Here is a 16,480-nt window from a genome sequence, read left to right as displayed (position 1 = left end):
CAGCAGAAATTTCGCTCAGATGAATTCGTTGATTAAATTTAGAAACTTGTGAAAATAGAGATTACGGTTAGCACCAGACTTGAATAGGGTTAAAGGAGGCATTTGCTGTCACACACACAATATGTGTTTGGGCCTATAGTGATTCCTTGTCAACATAACAGCACTCACCAAGTTAGTCCTTTCTCTGTCCTTCAGGTACAGTGCACTCGACTGCATGTATTTGCTGTGACATTTCCCGCTCAAGGGCGTAGCATTCACGCGAGACGGATCTGGAAAAGCCGTCATGACGGCAGTTGTGCCACGATCACCATTTCGTACTGCGATGGCGACGTCGATGTCCAACACTGATCGTGATACTGGTACGTTTACGGCTTCAGATACTATTCAATAGTACCAAACATATGTGAAGAGAGATTTGCAGTTATTTCATTCCATGGAGAGCTCCTTCCTTAAGACCTATGTGTTGCGGCTTTTACATTGCAATAACTACTGGCTTAGCGTAGCACCTTGAGCCTAAAATAATTGAAGTGCCAGACTGATATTTGTACAATAGATAATACATTGATCAGTTAGAACAGTGGTCAGCAAACTATTAGTCAAAAGAGAGAATACTCACAGTGCAACGACTGAAATATCTTTTGAGAGACAGTTCTTTTTAGCTTAAACTATATACCTAAGTAAATTGTTACTAACTTAATTAGGGCACTCCTAAGCTACAATTGCTAAATATGTCCTCTATTGAGGTAGTGTCGTTGAGATCGCCTCTTTCCAACCCTCCCATCCACATTCTTCTTGCATACTTGTTTCGTCTTTCTCCACCTTCTTTCACTCCTTAATGCTCCCTAAAATTAACTTCATAAACTGTACTTGTACTTTAACTAAGACTGAAACGTTATGTACGTTTGATATCATACTTAATAATGACATTATTTATTGATGAAATTAAATTGTAAAGCATCCGTAAAAAGAAATCATGGCACTGGCCGACGAAAACTAATGTGAACAATGGCCTCGAATCTCCTAGGAAAGTTTAGGTAAATCAGGTTTGTATATTTTAGTTTTTAATTTTAGGCACCATTCCTAGTTCTCATCAATAAGACTTCTCAATTTACTCTTGATAAGGTTCATGTTTGAAAATGATTGTTCATATGACTACATAGATCGAAATACAGAGATAACAGCAAAGCTAGTTTTTTCAATTGATTTTGAGTTTGGAATACCATTCCTAGTGTTAAAAATCAACATACGTTCGCTTCAGAGTGCTCACCAAAAGATAACAGCGTGCAAACACCAGATAAGTATGTAAAATTTTAAAAAATAGTCAGATTCGAGTAGGAGTAGCCCCCGGATAGTTCCGTATAAACTTAATCATGAATGTAGGCACTTCGTCCATCCCAGGAACTGAGGATCTCGACGATTTTTGCGTGTTATCGAAATTGATACTGGCAAGATATCGGTCCCAGGAATTACAAGACTTTTGAGAATGTTTTAATTTAAAGTTTGAGGTTGGATAACGAATGGAAAAAGAAATGTTTTGTTTATGTGACATAGTTACAAATTAACAATTTGGTGATTTTTTTCCTATACTTTTACTGTGAAACATTTCTTCGTGTCAAATTTCGTGATCCTTAGTCAAGGAGAAGTATCCTGTAGGTTTTAATGAGTGAGTTCGCGATTATCAAAATAAGTGACATAAATGGACGTATCTTTTGACTGGATTGACTTAGAAGCTTCACTTTTTACACCACCAAAGAACTATAGCCCTCAATGTGTGGCCTAGATTTCAACTTGATGCGGCTACTCATTCCTGATAAAAAGGAGTCCCCACGAATGGACGAACAAACAGACAGTCTGATAACAAATAAAAAAAAAAAACTTTCTTCCTGTGATATAATCGCAAAAGTGAAACCCTGCTTCCTTCATTTTTCTAAACAAACAGGAAACACCCTATAGGAGTTGATGAGTGAAATTGGAAGTATCAAAATATGTTGCATAAATGGCCGTATTTTTTGAATGCATTGACTTAACAGCAAACGTTTATTATATTGCCAAGGGACCATAGACCTCAGTATGTGACATAAATTTCAACTTCATATGTCTATCCGTTCCAGAGCAAAAGAGCCCTTAACGGGCGGAAGAACAGACAGACAGACAGTCTAATAACAAATGACAACAAAAATTTTTCGTGTGATATAATTACGTACTAACAACTTCCAGATTTTTTCAATTGGTTGTGGTACGAAGCCTTGTTTCTTGGCAAATTTCGTGGTTCTAGGTCAAGGGAAAAGCTTTGATGAATGAGTTTGCGAGTATCAAAATTTGTGACATAAATGTATCTTTTGATTACATTGACTTAGAAGCTTCACGTTTTTACATTGCTAAGGGACCGTATATCTTAATATGCGACTTAAATTTCAACGTGATACGTCTACCCGTTCCTGAAAAAAAGAATTTTGAACAGCTGGACAGCCAGGCAGACAGACAGACGCAACAAAATGGTCCCATCAGATTTCTGTTTCTACCCTGAAAATAAGAAAATTAGCCATATTGAAAGGTGGCTACACTGAGCCACAGCGCCAGAGATCGCGCTAGAGAGTATTGTTCCGCCGCCTCCACTGGCAGTGATTATTGAGAAGTTGCGGTGGGCAGTTCTTGTCGAGATGTGGCAGTAGTCAGTTCTTGTCGAGAGGTCGTAGTAGGGAGTGCTTGTGGAGATGTTGTAGTAGTGAGTGCTTGTTCCATGTTTTATGCAGTTGTTTGATGGGCTAGACAGCACATGTTGTTCTAATGGAGATATTGTAATGATTAGAGTGCTTTTCATCAATATATATGAAGGTAACAAAACTCGCTTTATTTCTCATTATTTCAATGTCTTGAATAATGCGTCATTACAGGTTCAGTCAACAAAGCATCTGGCTTGTGTTCTTGTATTATAGTGTAATTCTGGTTTTCTTTCGCAATTATAGTATTTCTATTTTTTTTAATTACTTCAGTATAAATGATATTTAAAATTTATTGTCTTATTGAAGAAGAGCCGTGCCAGATGTGTACGTTGAATCACACTTCCACACACAGAACAGCTACACTTGTGCTTTGTTGGCTTCGTAGGTTTTATAGTTGCTGGGGACTTAATTAATTAATTGTATTAACGGATATTTTCATTTTATTCTTTGTCGTTGTTCTATGCAGTCAGATTGCGTACTAAAACTAGTCAGGGCCAACCGTTTACGAGACTTCGTAATAGGACATACAACTAAATCAAAAATTTAAATTTATTTGCATTATATTTAATTAATCCCCCATGCAATATTTACAAGAAATTTACTTGTTATTACACAAGCTTATATTTCTCTGTCACTATCAACGTCTGTTTCACTTACTGCAGACTCAGAGTTATAATTAAATCGCTTTCGAAGCGTGGTTTTTACCACACTTCACGAGAAACGGTTCCACACCCTTCAACGGAATAGATATTCCTCCCACGGCTTCATTTTACATGAGATCTATGCGAGAGGCGTTCAATGAATTCGAAAGTAAAATTCTATGTACTGACTTGGCAGAAAATCCTAAGAAATTTTGGTCTTATGTCAAAGCGCTAGGTGAATCAAAGCAAAATGTCCGGACACTCTGTGACCAAAATGGTACTGAAACATAGAATGACAGACTAAAGGCCGAAATACTAAATGCCTTTTTCCAAAGTTGTTTCACAGAGAAAGACTGCACTGTAGTTCCTTCTCTAGATTGTAGCACAGATGACAAAATGGTAGATGTCGAAATAGATGACAGAGGGATAGAAAAACAATAAAAATCGCTCAAAAGAGGAAAGGCCGCTGGACCTGATGGGATACCAGTTCGATTTTACCCAGAGTACGTGAAGGAACTTGCCCCCCTTCTTGCAGCGGTGTACCGTAGATCTCTAGAAGAGAGTAGCGTTCCAAAAGACTGGAAAAGGGTACAGGTCATCCCCGTTTTCAAGAAAGGACGTCGAACAGATGTGCAGAACTATAGACCTATATTCTAACGTCTATCAGTTGTAGAATTTTGGAACACGTATTATGTTAGAGTATAATGACTTTTCTGGAGACTAGAAATCTACTCTGTAGGAATCAGCATGGGTTTCGAAAAAGACGATCGTGTGAAACCTAGCTCGCACTATTCGTCCACGAGACCCAGAGGGCCATAGACACGAGTTCCCAAGTAGATGCCGTGTTTCTTGACTTCCGCAAGGCGTTTGATACAGTTCCCCACAGTCGTTTAATGAACAAAGTAAGAGCATATGGACTATCAGACCAATTGTGTGATTGAATTGAAGAGTTCCTAGACAACAGACCGCAGTATGTCATTCTCAATGGAGAGAAGTCTTCCGAAGTAAGAGTGACTTCAGGTGTGCCGCAGGGGAGTGTCGTAGGACCGTTGCTGTTCACATTATATATACATGACCTTGTGGATAACATCAGAAGTTCACTGAGACTTTTTGCGGATGATGCTGTAGTATATCGTGAGGTTGTAACAATGGAAAATTGTACTGAAATGCAGGAGGATCTGCAACGAATTGACGCATTGTGCAGGGAATGGCAATTGAATCTCAATGTATACGAGTGTAATGTGCTGCGAATATCCTTTATCATTTAGCTACAATATAGCAGGTCAGCAACTGGAAGCAGTTAATTCCATAAATTATCTGGGAGTAGGCATCAGGAGTGATTTAAAATGGAATGACCATATAAAATTAATCGTCGGTAAAGCAGATGCCAGACTGAGATTCATTGGAAGAATCCTAAGGAAATGCAATCCGATAAGAAAGGAAGTAGGTTACAGCACACTTGTTCACTCACTGCCTGAATACTGCTCACCGGTGTGGGATCTGTACCAGACAGGGTTGATAGAAGAGATCCAACGGAGAGCAGCGCGCTTCGTTACAGGATCATTTAGTAATCGCGAAAGCGCTTCGGAGATGATAGATAAACTCCAGCGGAAGGCTCTGCAAGAGAGATGCTCAGTAGCTCGGCACGGGCTTTTGTTGAAGTTTCGAGAACGTACCTTCACCGAGGAGTCAAGCAGTATATTGCTCCCTCCTACAAATATATCTCGCGAAGAGACCATGAGGATAAAATCAGAGAGATTAGAGCCCACACAGAGGCATACCGACAACCTTTCTTTCCACAAACAATGTGAGACTGGAATAGAAGGGAGAACGCAAGAGGTACTCAAAGTACCCTCCGCCACACACCTTCAAGTGGCTTGCGGAGTTTGGATGTAGATGCAGATGTAGATGTACAACTTCAGCACATTAAAAATTCACTCACGCAGCTGACCTTCGAAGCATTATCCACCACCCACTTACGATTGTCACAAGCAGCAAAAGCGGTGCGGGTGGCAGCAAGTGCACGAAATCTGCCTGGTATCCTATCCCGGCGACTTTAAAAGCCCGCCCGAAGCCATGGACCTCGATGATAACCGCTAGACGACACTGCTGTAATCTGCGACCGCCGCTGTCGCCACTACAGCGCTGTCTTAGAAACCACGCCCATCCTGCCGGCCAATCAGCGCTCGCGGCTGCCCTTTAAAGCCAGGAGCGTAGCCTCTCAGTCAGTCAGTCTTGATTTCACAGTGCTATTAGACTGATCCCGTTACACATCGTTTCTTGGTTTCTGATTCGGAGCGTCTTAATCTGACTTTGGAATACTCGCTGAACTTGTTATTCCACAGTGTCGTCGCCATTGTTTGTACTCTGCTGTCGTCTGTCTGTATGCATTCAGCGACATGCTATCGACCCCTTTCGGCCAGTTGGCCATCCATGCAGATTCGAAAGTTGTTTCTAGTCTCGTCGTCATAATGTGAGTCCCGAGAGAAAATGGCAGTTTCACCTACACACCTCGTCTAACGCCTGTTTTTCAAAATAGATTCACCCAGGCCGAAAACCGACTTCTCTGCCTGGGCCACGAAGTTTCAGTCGCACCGTACTTGCGCGCCCGCACGTGGTACTTTATAGAATAGTCTCACTTAAGGGGCCAAAGAGCCACATGGTTCGTAAGCTGCAGTTTCCTCACCAATCAGCTAGAATATCGTTATCATCTCTAATACTGAAGAAGATTACATTTCGATCACATATGAAATACATCGACGAGCCAAAATATGATGACCACAGTGCAGCAGAGATTCTGCGTGGCATGGATTCGATAAGTCCTTAGTAGGTTTCCGGAGGTATGTCAATACACAGGTCATGCCTTTCCCGTAAATTACGGACTTGTGGTCTGTGGGGTCGGAGCTGGTGCCCATTAGAGCTCCACTGGATACGGGGCAGCAGAATATGACATTGAAGATATCACTGTAACTTCACTATCACGCTCTCAGACCAATCTGGCAGGATTGCGGCCTTATGACACAGACAATTATCTTGCTGAACGATGCCATCACATGAAACATGTGTTCCATAATAATATTCATGTAGTCCACAGCTGTTATAGTCCCTTTGATTACCACTACAGGTAAACCCAGTCAAATGTCCCCTTTCCCCCCCAACCATAGCATAACACTACTTCCACCGGCATGTGTAACGTGGTAGTTGATTAGAACACCAGTTCGCCTGGATGATGCCGTAACCTGGTGTAACAAGAATCATGATTCATTAGATCAGGCATCACCTTTCCATTGATCCACAGTCCAATCTTGATGATCGCGTGCCCACGCAAATCGTAGTTGACATTGTCGCTAAGTCACCGTGGAAACACATAGGATCTGTCTGCAATGGGTCCCATATTGAACAATAAAATCTGAAAGGCGTGTCCCAAAACACTTGCGCCTGGGCCAGCATTGTATTCTGGCCACAGATCTCCGTCAGTCCCGCTTTATTTTATTTATTTATTTATATATTTATTTATTTAACCTGATCGTATTAGGGCCAGCAGGCCCTCTCTTACGTCGGACCAGTGTTCCACACATGCAGCATTTCACACATCAGAGTTACATCATGACAATACTTTAAATAAGAAAATTAGATTACTCTAGTCACAATATGAATAAAGAGTAATGACTAAGACCTAATAAAGTAAGTACTGGCAGTATTTTTACAACAGGTGCTATACATACAAATTATGATAAAAGTAATAATAGTTACAGTAAAAAAAAAAAAACAATAATGATAAACATGAGGCCAATTGGCAATAGTAATGAAGATTTGTGCAGATTTACTTTAATATCTTGGTGTGTAAAGTAGATGTTTACTAGTATAGCGAGTTTTGGGGGAGGGAGACTTAAGGAGGGGGAAAGAGGGAAGAAATGAGGTGAAGTGCATTCGTGTACAGAGGAAGGCATTACTGTTGCTTAAGTAGATATGTCATTAACTGTTTTTTGAAGCCGGACATGTTTTTATGTCAGAGCCTTTGTCTTGCTGCGTCAGTAATCTCTCCATCATCCAAGTACTGCTTCCCACAAAGTGCATCCTCCATTGAGCCAATCAGAGGAATTCGGATGGTGCGAGATTCGGGCTGAAGAGTGGATGAGTAAGAATAGTCCAATGAAGTATCGTGAGCTCCTCTCGGGTGTGCAGACTTGGGTGAGGCCTTGCATTGTCACGGAGAAGGAGAGATTCGTCTGCATTTTTGTGGTGACGAAAAGTTTGAAGTCGTTTCTTCACTTTCCTGAGGGTAGCACACTGCACATCCACAGTTGATCTTTGCTCCGTGAGGGAGGACATCAAACAGAATAACCCATTCAAGACAGCCCCTTCCGAGTCTCAGAAGACCGTAGTCATTACCTTATTGGCTAAGGGTGCGGCTTTGAACTTTGTCGCGATAAGCCTTGTAACGCGCAAGCAATTCCGGACAGATGGTGCTTCGTTGCTCTTTATGGTCTTCTGTTAGACAGCGAGTTACCCAGCAGACACACACCTTTGAGTACCCCAACTAGTGGACGAGTGTGTCAGTACTACCAAGAGAGAAATAAAGTTGCACACCGAGGTGTTTAATTGTGATCCGTCGATGACGCACATTCCAACACTTCAGGAGTCACAGCTGTATGTGGCCGGCCGGCACGCGATAGTAGGACAGGTTTGCACGATCTTGTTTCAGTGATGACACACAGCGCTTTTGTTCACTTACAGGTCTCCGTTGGCATTCTGGAAGCGCCTATTAGTATCTGCAATGCTCTGGTTTTCCATCAACTGAAACTCAATGACAGCTTTCTGCTTGAAACGCGCCCCCGTTGCAGGCGCCATTTTGAAGGTTACGTATAACGCCGCCACCTATCGGAACATAATGATACTATAGGGACTGAAGTGAGAATGTTCCGCAACAAATTCCGTATTTTTTCAACCGAAACTGTCCGAGGATAAACATATGTTGCATTGTTTATTGAACACACCTCATAACTCCGTTGAGCATAGTATAACTTCAGTTTTACACTGAATCACCAAAGAAACTGATATAGGCATGAGTATTCAAATACAGAGATACACTGTTTGATCAAAAGTATCCGGACATCCCCAAAAAATACGTTTTTCATATTAGGTGCATGTGCTGCCACCTACTGCCAGGTACTCCATATCAGCGACCTCAGTAGTCATTAGTCATCGTGAGAGAGCAGAATGCGGCGATCCGCGTAACTCACGGACTTCAAACTTGGTCAGGTGATTGGGTGTCACTTGTGTTATACGTCTGTACACGAGATTTCCACACTCCTAAACATCCCTAGGTCCACTGTTTCCGATGTGATAGTGAAGTGGAAAGTTGAAGGGACACGTACAGCACAAAAGCGTACAGGCCGACTTCGTCTGTTGACTGACAGAGACTGCCGACAGTTGAAGAGGGCCGTAATGTGTAATAGGCAGACATCTATCCAGACCATCACACAGGAATTCCAAACTGCATCAGGATCCACTGCAAGTATTATGACAGTTAGGCGGGAGGTGAGAAAACTTGGATTTCTTGATCGAGCGGCTGCTCATAAGCCACACATCACGCCGGTAAATTCCAAACGACGCCTCGCTTCGTGTAAGGAGCGTAAACACTGGTCGATTGAACAGTGGAGAAACGTTGTGTGGGGTGACGAATCGCGGTACACAATGTGGCGATCCGATGGCAGGGTGTGGGTATGGCGAATGCCGGGTGAACGTCATCTGCCAGCGTGTGTAGTAACAATTGGCAATCAATGCTGTACAATCGCAATAAAGTCTTGAGATGTTTAATTGACTCTTTTATTAGAACATGTTACACGTTTCGAGATTACACCCATCTTCAGACATCACAAACTTCAATTCCTTCCTAACCAACCAGGCGTACAACCTTGACAACTCAGAGAAAGTGCTCAATAATATATGACTATAACTGCGACACAAGCAGTCTTGAAGCAGAGCGTTTACTCAAGACTGCTTGTGTGTGCTATAGAAGATGTTACACGCGGCCTGTCTTCACTAGTTCAACCAGTCGCCCGTACGCCTTAGAATCGTGGCTGTAGGCGTCATTCGTGGCGACATTAGTGACAAATCGCAGATGATTGCATGCTTCCTGTGCAATAAATAGCCGCCGACAGAGTCCAAATCTCGTCTCAGATGCAACCTGACTGTTATTTCCGTAAGGAGCTTCATCATCTTCGCCGGCCGTTGTGGCCGACCGGTTCTAGGCGCTTCAGTCCGGAACCGCGCTGCTGCTACGGTCGCAGGTTAGAATCCTGCCTCGGGCATGGATGTGTGTGCTGTCCTTAGGTTAGTTAGGTCTAAGTAGTTCTAAGTCTAGGGGACTGATGACCTCAGACGTTAAGTCCCATAGTGCTCAGAGCCATTTGAACCTTTTTTTTTTTTTCATCATCTTCCTAAAGTTGGCGCACCCAGTGACCAGCAGACACATCCTTGGCCCTTGTCGGTACCTTTCAGTGAGATCAGCCCTAGCCCCAAATAGACGAGGTGTCCCTTGCTGCTTCATATTTACTCCCAGTAATGAACAAGACCTCAGACCTGTTTTGAGATACATGGGGAACCATCTTCGCCTTTCGTCCAGAACCCTATTACTTAACGACTATCCTATGGTATGCCATTTACGCCCAGGCGAATGTGAACTGATCTGCTCAAGTGTAACACAAGGTGCTCTCACATTCTTAGCAATGTTAGAGGTGCCACAGCTTTTGCTGCCGGGGGCTCCCCAGTACCGATATACTGGGCAGCACGGCAGCACCCTGAAGCATGTCAACTGTGGCCAGCTGAGCTTCCGGCTGGTTCCAGGCAGTCGCCAAGTACCCCCGCAACAGACAGTCCCTGTCCACCTTAACCTCTCTTCAATTATATTGTCAAGCCGAAAACACACCCAAGTTCAAATCGAAGGCAAGGTCGTCAGTGAAACTCAAGACGTAGAACAGAAAGCACCTTTATTACTGACACTAACATGTACCCAGACAGAATTGTCCTTCTGGATGAAGAGTGCAGCTATTTATGAAAACTTGGAATATTCCAGAATTTACACACAAATCGAATATTCCAGAATACAGAAACATTTCAAACATAAGATACAAGTATTTCAAGAATCTTCCAGAAACGGTAAATATTACCAATAACTGCTTATGGTCGAGTTTGAACTGGCGATCCCATAGCATACCAGCTAGCTATGCTAACCTCTACACCAGACTACATGCACCTAGCTCACAACATTGCTCCTCTCCTGAAGAAACAGAGACACACTGTTTCAGAAGTTCTCATTGAAGCTGATTACTGCACCCTGAATCTAAATTTAGTCAATGGTTTTCTGTATAGCAACGCTGACGGATCCTTGCGTTCTAGTCATATCGTTGCATCGCCTTCGCTATGATAAGCATGGAAGGTAGCCTCTCTTCCCATCGAAGCTTTTCAACCGTTGAGTTGAGTGGGTCTTCATTTCCATGGACCTCCAGTGTCGATCTGTTCCTCTGTAGCGTAGTAGGGCTTCACACAGAGCACATGGACGAGGTCTCTGCGCCTTTGCCTTGTTGATGAAGGGTCATAACCCTCAGCTTCGGACGTCCGACAAGTAACAAAAGATACGATATGGCCCACAGCAGCACTTTAGAAACTTTACTGAGAGTCTCACTTTCTGCACATGCGTAAAAAACTGTACTAAGTCTCCTAGGCCGTATCACAATGGTCGATCCTTCTCTTGGGCGTCTATGTTCATATGCAAGCCAGCTGCCATGCTTCTTTGGTCGTGGTGATGTGTTTCACAGCTGAAACGGAAACTGTGTATCCATTGTCGTTTCAGCTTCACGACCATGGAACAGAAATAACGATGTGGAATCTGCAGTGTCTTGCTTCGCTGTGTAGTGTGTGAATGTCACGGAAGGCAGTATTGGATCCCAGTCTCCCTGTTCGACATCAACATATATCGAGAGTATATCTGCCAAAGTCTTATTAAAGCTTTCTGTGAGGCCATCCATCTGTGGATGGTAGGCAGTTGTCATCCTGCGGGCGGTGTCGCAACCTGAAATTGTCTCTGATGCTAGCCTCGAATGAAACACTTTTCCGTGATCGGAGAGCATCTCAGGGTGCTACGTGCTTTAAACGTTCTACGAGGAACAGTGCCGTTTCTGGAACTTCGGCGATTGGCACGGATTTCCTGACAACATAGCAGGTGAGGGAGTCAATGCAGACTATTATTCATCGATTACCATTTTTCGAATTCGGGAAGATCCCCTACAGGTCGATTCCACTTCGGCGGAAAGGCGCTGCTGCAGACAGGATTGAGACCAGACGGCGTGGCGGTAATTGCTGCACATGCTCCTACCATTGGCATTCCATACAGTGACTCACATAGTATCTAAAGGATTAAAAGAGACCAAGCCAGTGATACCCTGATTCCGTCAAGGGTCTTCGTGAATCCCATATGATCAGATATTGGAACGTCGTGGAAGTGCTTTAGGATAGCTACCCGTACATGAGCTAGGATGATGACCAATGATTTCTGCCCCCATTCGATCGTAATTCTTCTTATACGGTGTTCTGTTCATTAATTGTAATCCTCCTGTGATTAGACCCCTCTTCTTCAAGGCTTCAATGGTTCTCAGCAATGACTGATCTTCCCACTTTTCAACAGCTATGTCATTTAGTGCAGCCGATGACAGAGGTCTCGTTTATGCTGCTGTGTTTTATCAAAGGATTCCTGAAAGACATTCTTCATCCTTGTGTCTGTGTCCACTTTAGTATACCACTGCCACATTGTATTACTGAAGCCTCAGTGCCCACTTCAAGAGCCAATCCAATGGATCCTTCAAGCCAGCCATCCAGCATAGAGAATGGCGATTCATCACAACGGTGAAAGGTTTGCCATATAAACACGGCTCAATCTTGTTGACGGCCCTAGCAACTCCAACGTACTCTTTGTCGGTTGTAGAGTAGTTCTTCTCAGATCTATAAAGTACTCTTGAAGCATAAGCTATCATCTTTCCAGCATTTTCCTAAATTTGTGCTAGAGCTGCTTCTATCTCAACACTGGTTTGGTTTGAAGTTCTTTCTCATCGTTCTCGTCACACAATGCTAGAAATGATGAAGATGTTAGCACCCTCTTAAGGACAACGAAAGTTCTTTCTTTCGTCTCGCTTCAGAAATATTTTCGTCTCCCTGCAGTAGTTCTTGCAAGGGATATGTCTCGGTACACAAGTCCTTTATGAATTATCGTTTGTTCGAGCACAAACCGGGAAAACGTCTCACATCAAGACTGTGCCGAGGAATCGCAAAATGTGTGACTGCTCTTATTTTCGGTATTGTGATGGACTCCTTCGCTATTCATTAGGTGCACCAAGATTTGTATTCCTTGGGAGACTAAGAGGCACTTTCTCGGATTCAGGTAGAGCCCAGAAGTTTTAACGCACTTCAGTAGCGTTGTCAGTAAGCTTGAATGTCCTTCAAACGTCTTCGAAAAAGCGACATTGTGTCCAGACAGCAAAGACATGTCGTCCATTTAAGGTGTCGAAGCAGGTTGTCCATCATACGCTCGAAGGTGGCTGAATGATTACATAGCCCAAAAGGTATACCTTTAAACTCCCAGCGGCTGTCAGGAGTTATGAATGCACTCTTCTCCCGATCAGCCTCGTCAGCCTTGCTTTGCCTGTAGCCTTTCTGAATGTCTGTAGTTGAGAAATACTTTTCTCCTTTCAAGCAGTCCAGGATGTCATCAGTGCACTGCAATGCATAAACATCTGTCCTAGTGATTCCATTCTGTCATCGGTAATGGACACAGAAACGCCATGCACCACTCTCCTACTTCACAAGGATTGCTGGAGACGACCAAAGACTCTCTGGTGTCATCTTGGATCATCATCTCCACTTCTTCCTGGATTATCTGTCATTCAGCCGGCGACAATCTATAGGAGTGCTGGCTAGTTGGTGAAGATTCTCAGTGTTTATAAGGTGTTTTATCACTGCCACTTAAATCCCCTTTGGATCTGGAGGCATCCGCATATTGACCAAGAATGGTTATTACTCACCTACGGTGTTCCTTTGTCAGGCCAGATCCTATTGTCAATTCGACAGTAGCTTCCTTCGCTGTGCTGTCTGTAGTGGAAGCGGAGCACGATTCTTTATCGACCCTTGCTGGAGTGACTGTTCGTGACAATTAGTGATTGAGTATGCTCCTTGACCCCCCCCCCCCCCCCCCCACCACAACGCTTATGATCGTTGCTGGTATGCAGACTTCCTTTGTGAGCCTGAATAGCTTTTTGTAATCGAGAGATGTTTCGCAGTTTAATTCTGCATCTCGAGTGACGACCCGAACTCCCCTCGTTAATGATGGCAGGAATAAAAACGTATTCAACGCAAACAAGCGCCCAGAGCAATCTTCGTTATGCTTCCTTGTTGTAATAGCTTTCTTAAGGTGGAGCAGTGATCTTCCACTATCTGTGATTACTTGTGATGCCTGCAAGAAATCCCATCTGAGAATAACATCATGACTACATTCTGTTAAAACGACAAACTCGAAGGTCTGGGCTCTGTCATTGATAGTTACTATTGACTGGACGTATTTCTCATTTGCGACCTTCAGCACAAACACTTTCATATCACAGAAGATGGTCTTTAACTGATGACGACAAGCTTTCGACATTACAGAGAAAGAAGCAGTCAAGTCGACTAGTAGCCAGACTGGTTGGCTGTCGATGATGACGGTGATGCGATTTCTGTATCTTGGAAAATAACATCCATGGAGGGTTGTCCGCAGTGGTTAGACACTGGACTCGCATTCGGAAGGACGACGGTTCAATCCCGCGTCCGGCCATCCTGATTTAGGTTTTCCGTGATTTCCCTAAATCACTCCAGGCAAATGCCGGGATGGTTCCTCTGAAAGGGCACGGCTGACTTCCTTCCCCATCCTTCCCTAATCCGATGAGACCGATGACCACGCTGTCTGGTCTCCTTCCCCAAACCAACCAACCATGGAGGGTTGTCATCCATGGTGCCCTCTCGTCCATAGCTGTCCACCTCAGTTTTCCTGAAATTAGCAGCTAGGAAAGCAGCTAGTGCCTTTGTAAAGCGATGGGGAATGGCTATGTCATGGTAGGAAGTGACATCGTCCAGGGCATGGGGTGAGGCTTGGTCCTCTGATTGCCTATAACCGTCTACAGTTGACTGGTGTGAACAGGGCTGTTTTGATGGTTGACCTCTTGCAGCGTAATAGTTGTCGAATACTGGTCTTCTTTCTCTGTAGTAGTGCAGATGTCTGTTCTTGTGCAGGGCGTTTTGCTTGCTAGAGGGGTTCGTTGAACCTGCATTGGTCGGACGCTAGGTTGAGATTTACCGGCGGCGATTGTGTTGGTCGAGTCGATTCTTCATGGCACATTCGAATGGTTGTGGAGATTGGTACCAAAGTTGATACACTTCTTGTTCAACATTCTCTATTACCTACTAACATATGAAGTCGACGTTCATGGTCGCTATCTCTTGTGCACTCGGTCGGAAAGTTCTGGCGGCCATAAAATCTTCGCGAAGAGAGTTCATAATGGTTTCCTCCAACTAACATAGGGACCACACTCGGGAGCCGATCATACCTCTTTAGTCAGACTCTTTTTCTACATCTACATCTACATCTACATCCATACTCTGCAAGCCACCTGACGGTGTGTGGCGGAGGGTACCTTGAGGTACTCAAGGTACCTCTATCGGTTCTCCCTTCTATTCCAGTCTCGTATTGTTCGTTGCATTTCCTCGATATGCCGGCACCGCGTGTTGAATTCTTGTATTGTTATGATATCTTTTACCGGAAGAGCATGATATATCTCTTCTGTGACTCCTTTAAAAGAATGTGAAATTTTGTCACCCGTTGTCATATTCGGAGTCAGAATTTGCAAAATGTCAACACATTCTGTATATATGACTGTATCATTTCGCCATCATGTTGGGCCCCACTCTTCACTTGTTCTTCCGCTAAGCGGACTTGCTGTCTACCGTCACCAAACGTTTTCTTCAGCTCGGCCTGTAATTCGTCCCTTCTATTGCGCTTTCTAAGTTGTTCTCTAACCACTGCTGGACTGTGCCATCCACGTATACATACCATGTTATTCCACCTGTTGTCTTTGGCGACACGGTCTAATTTTTTCAGCCATTTCGTCGCGTCCTGACCAGGGTCTCCGGAAAACAATGATGGATGCCTGAAGTGCAGCTGACATACTGCTGCTTTCTAATCCATCTTTTTGAATATACGCATCTTGGGAGCGACGTGCTGTTTGTATTCCGGTCCGTGTCAGTGTAGACCGACAGCTTTTACATTGCCCAATTGGAACCACGTTGATGGAAATCTCTTGAAGTACAAAACAATGGCACGCCAGAATCTCACTAAGCCCGAATCCGAAAGCAGGGCCGTCAATGACGCACAACGGGACTGAAAGCACGTTTATTACTGACACCAGAAATGAACTGTACTCCTGCACAGAGAGCGCAGGTATTTATACAAACTTCGAATATTCCAGAAAGCTAGTATTTCTATATACATCGAATATTGCAGATTACAGAAACGTTGCAAACATTAGGTATTTCAAAAACCTGCCAGAAATGATAAATATTAAATAATAAATAATTTTTTGTGGTTGGATTTGAACTGGTTACCCTTAGCAGCACGCCAAGCAGCGACGCTCCCCGTACATTACACTACCAGCGTCATTGCTCACGGCAATATATATGAAATATAATTCTAACGATAACACAAACAGTTGCTAGATACAATCGTAGTATCTGCTGCTGCACGACTCCTACATCACAAAGTCGGCACACGCGGCATTAACACTGGAAAAATTGATACGTACAACTCAGCACAGATAAGCGCACAGTTATTATTTAGTTCATCACAGAAGCATGTAAATGCCGTATTTAGAGTAAACAAAGGGACCGCGCCAACTCGTCATTACTGATTTGGTTCAAATGGCTCTGAGCACTATGGGAGCTAACTTCTAAGGTCATCAGTCCCCTAGAACTTAGAACTACTTAAACCTAACTAACTTAAAGACATCAAACACATCCGTGCCCGAGGCAGAATTCGAA

At 43.6% G+C, this 16,480-nt stretch overlaps 1 protein-coding gene across 1 annotated transcript in view; it reads left to right on the top strand.

Annotated features, from left to right (window-relative positions):
* Nucleotides 1-283: 283 nt before the first annotated feature.
* Nucleotides 284-16,480, top strand: part of LOC126455983 (cytochrome P450 6j1-like) — a 136,878-nt gene continuing 120,681 nt past the window's right edge. The window contains exon 1 of the mRNA XM_050091740.1: nt 284-359. Coding sequence (XP_049947697.1) covers nt 284-359 — 76 coding nt within the window. The remainder of the gene's footprint in view (nt 360-16,480) is intronic.

Source organism: Schistocerca serialis, chromosome 2, assembly GCF_023864345.2.
Source record: "Schistocerca serialis cubense isolate TAMUIC-IGC-003099 chromosome 2, iqSchSeri2.2, whole genome shotgun sequence".
Lineage (NCBI taxonomy): Eukaryota > Metazoa > Arthropoda > Insecta > Orthoptera > Acrididae > Schistocerca > Schistocerca serialis.
This window is presented reverse-complemented; position numbering and strand designations above follow the sequence as displayed.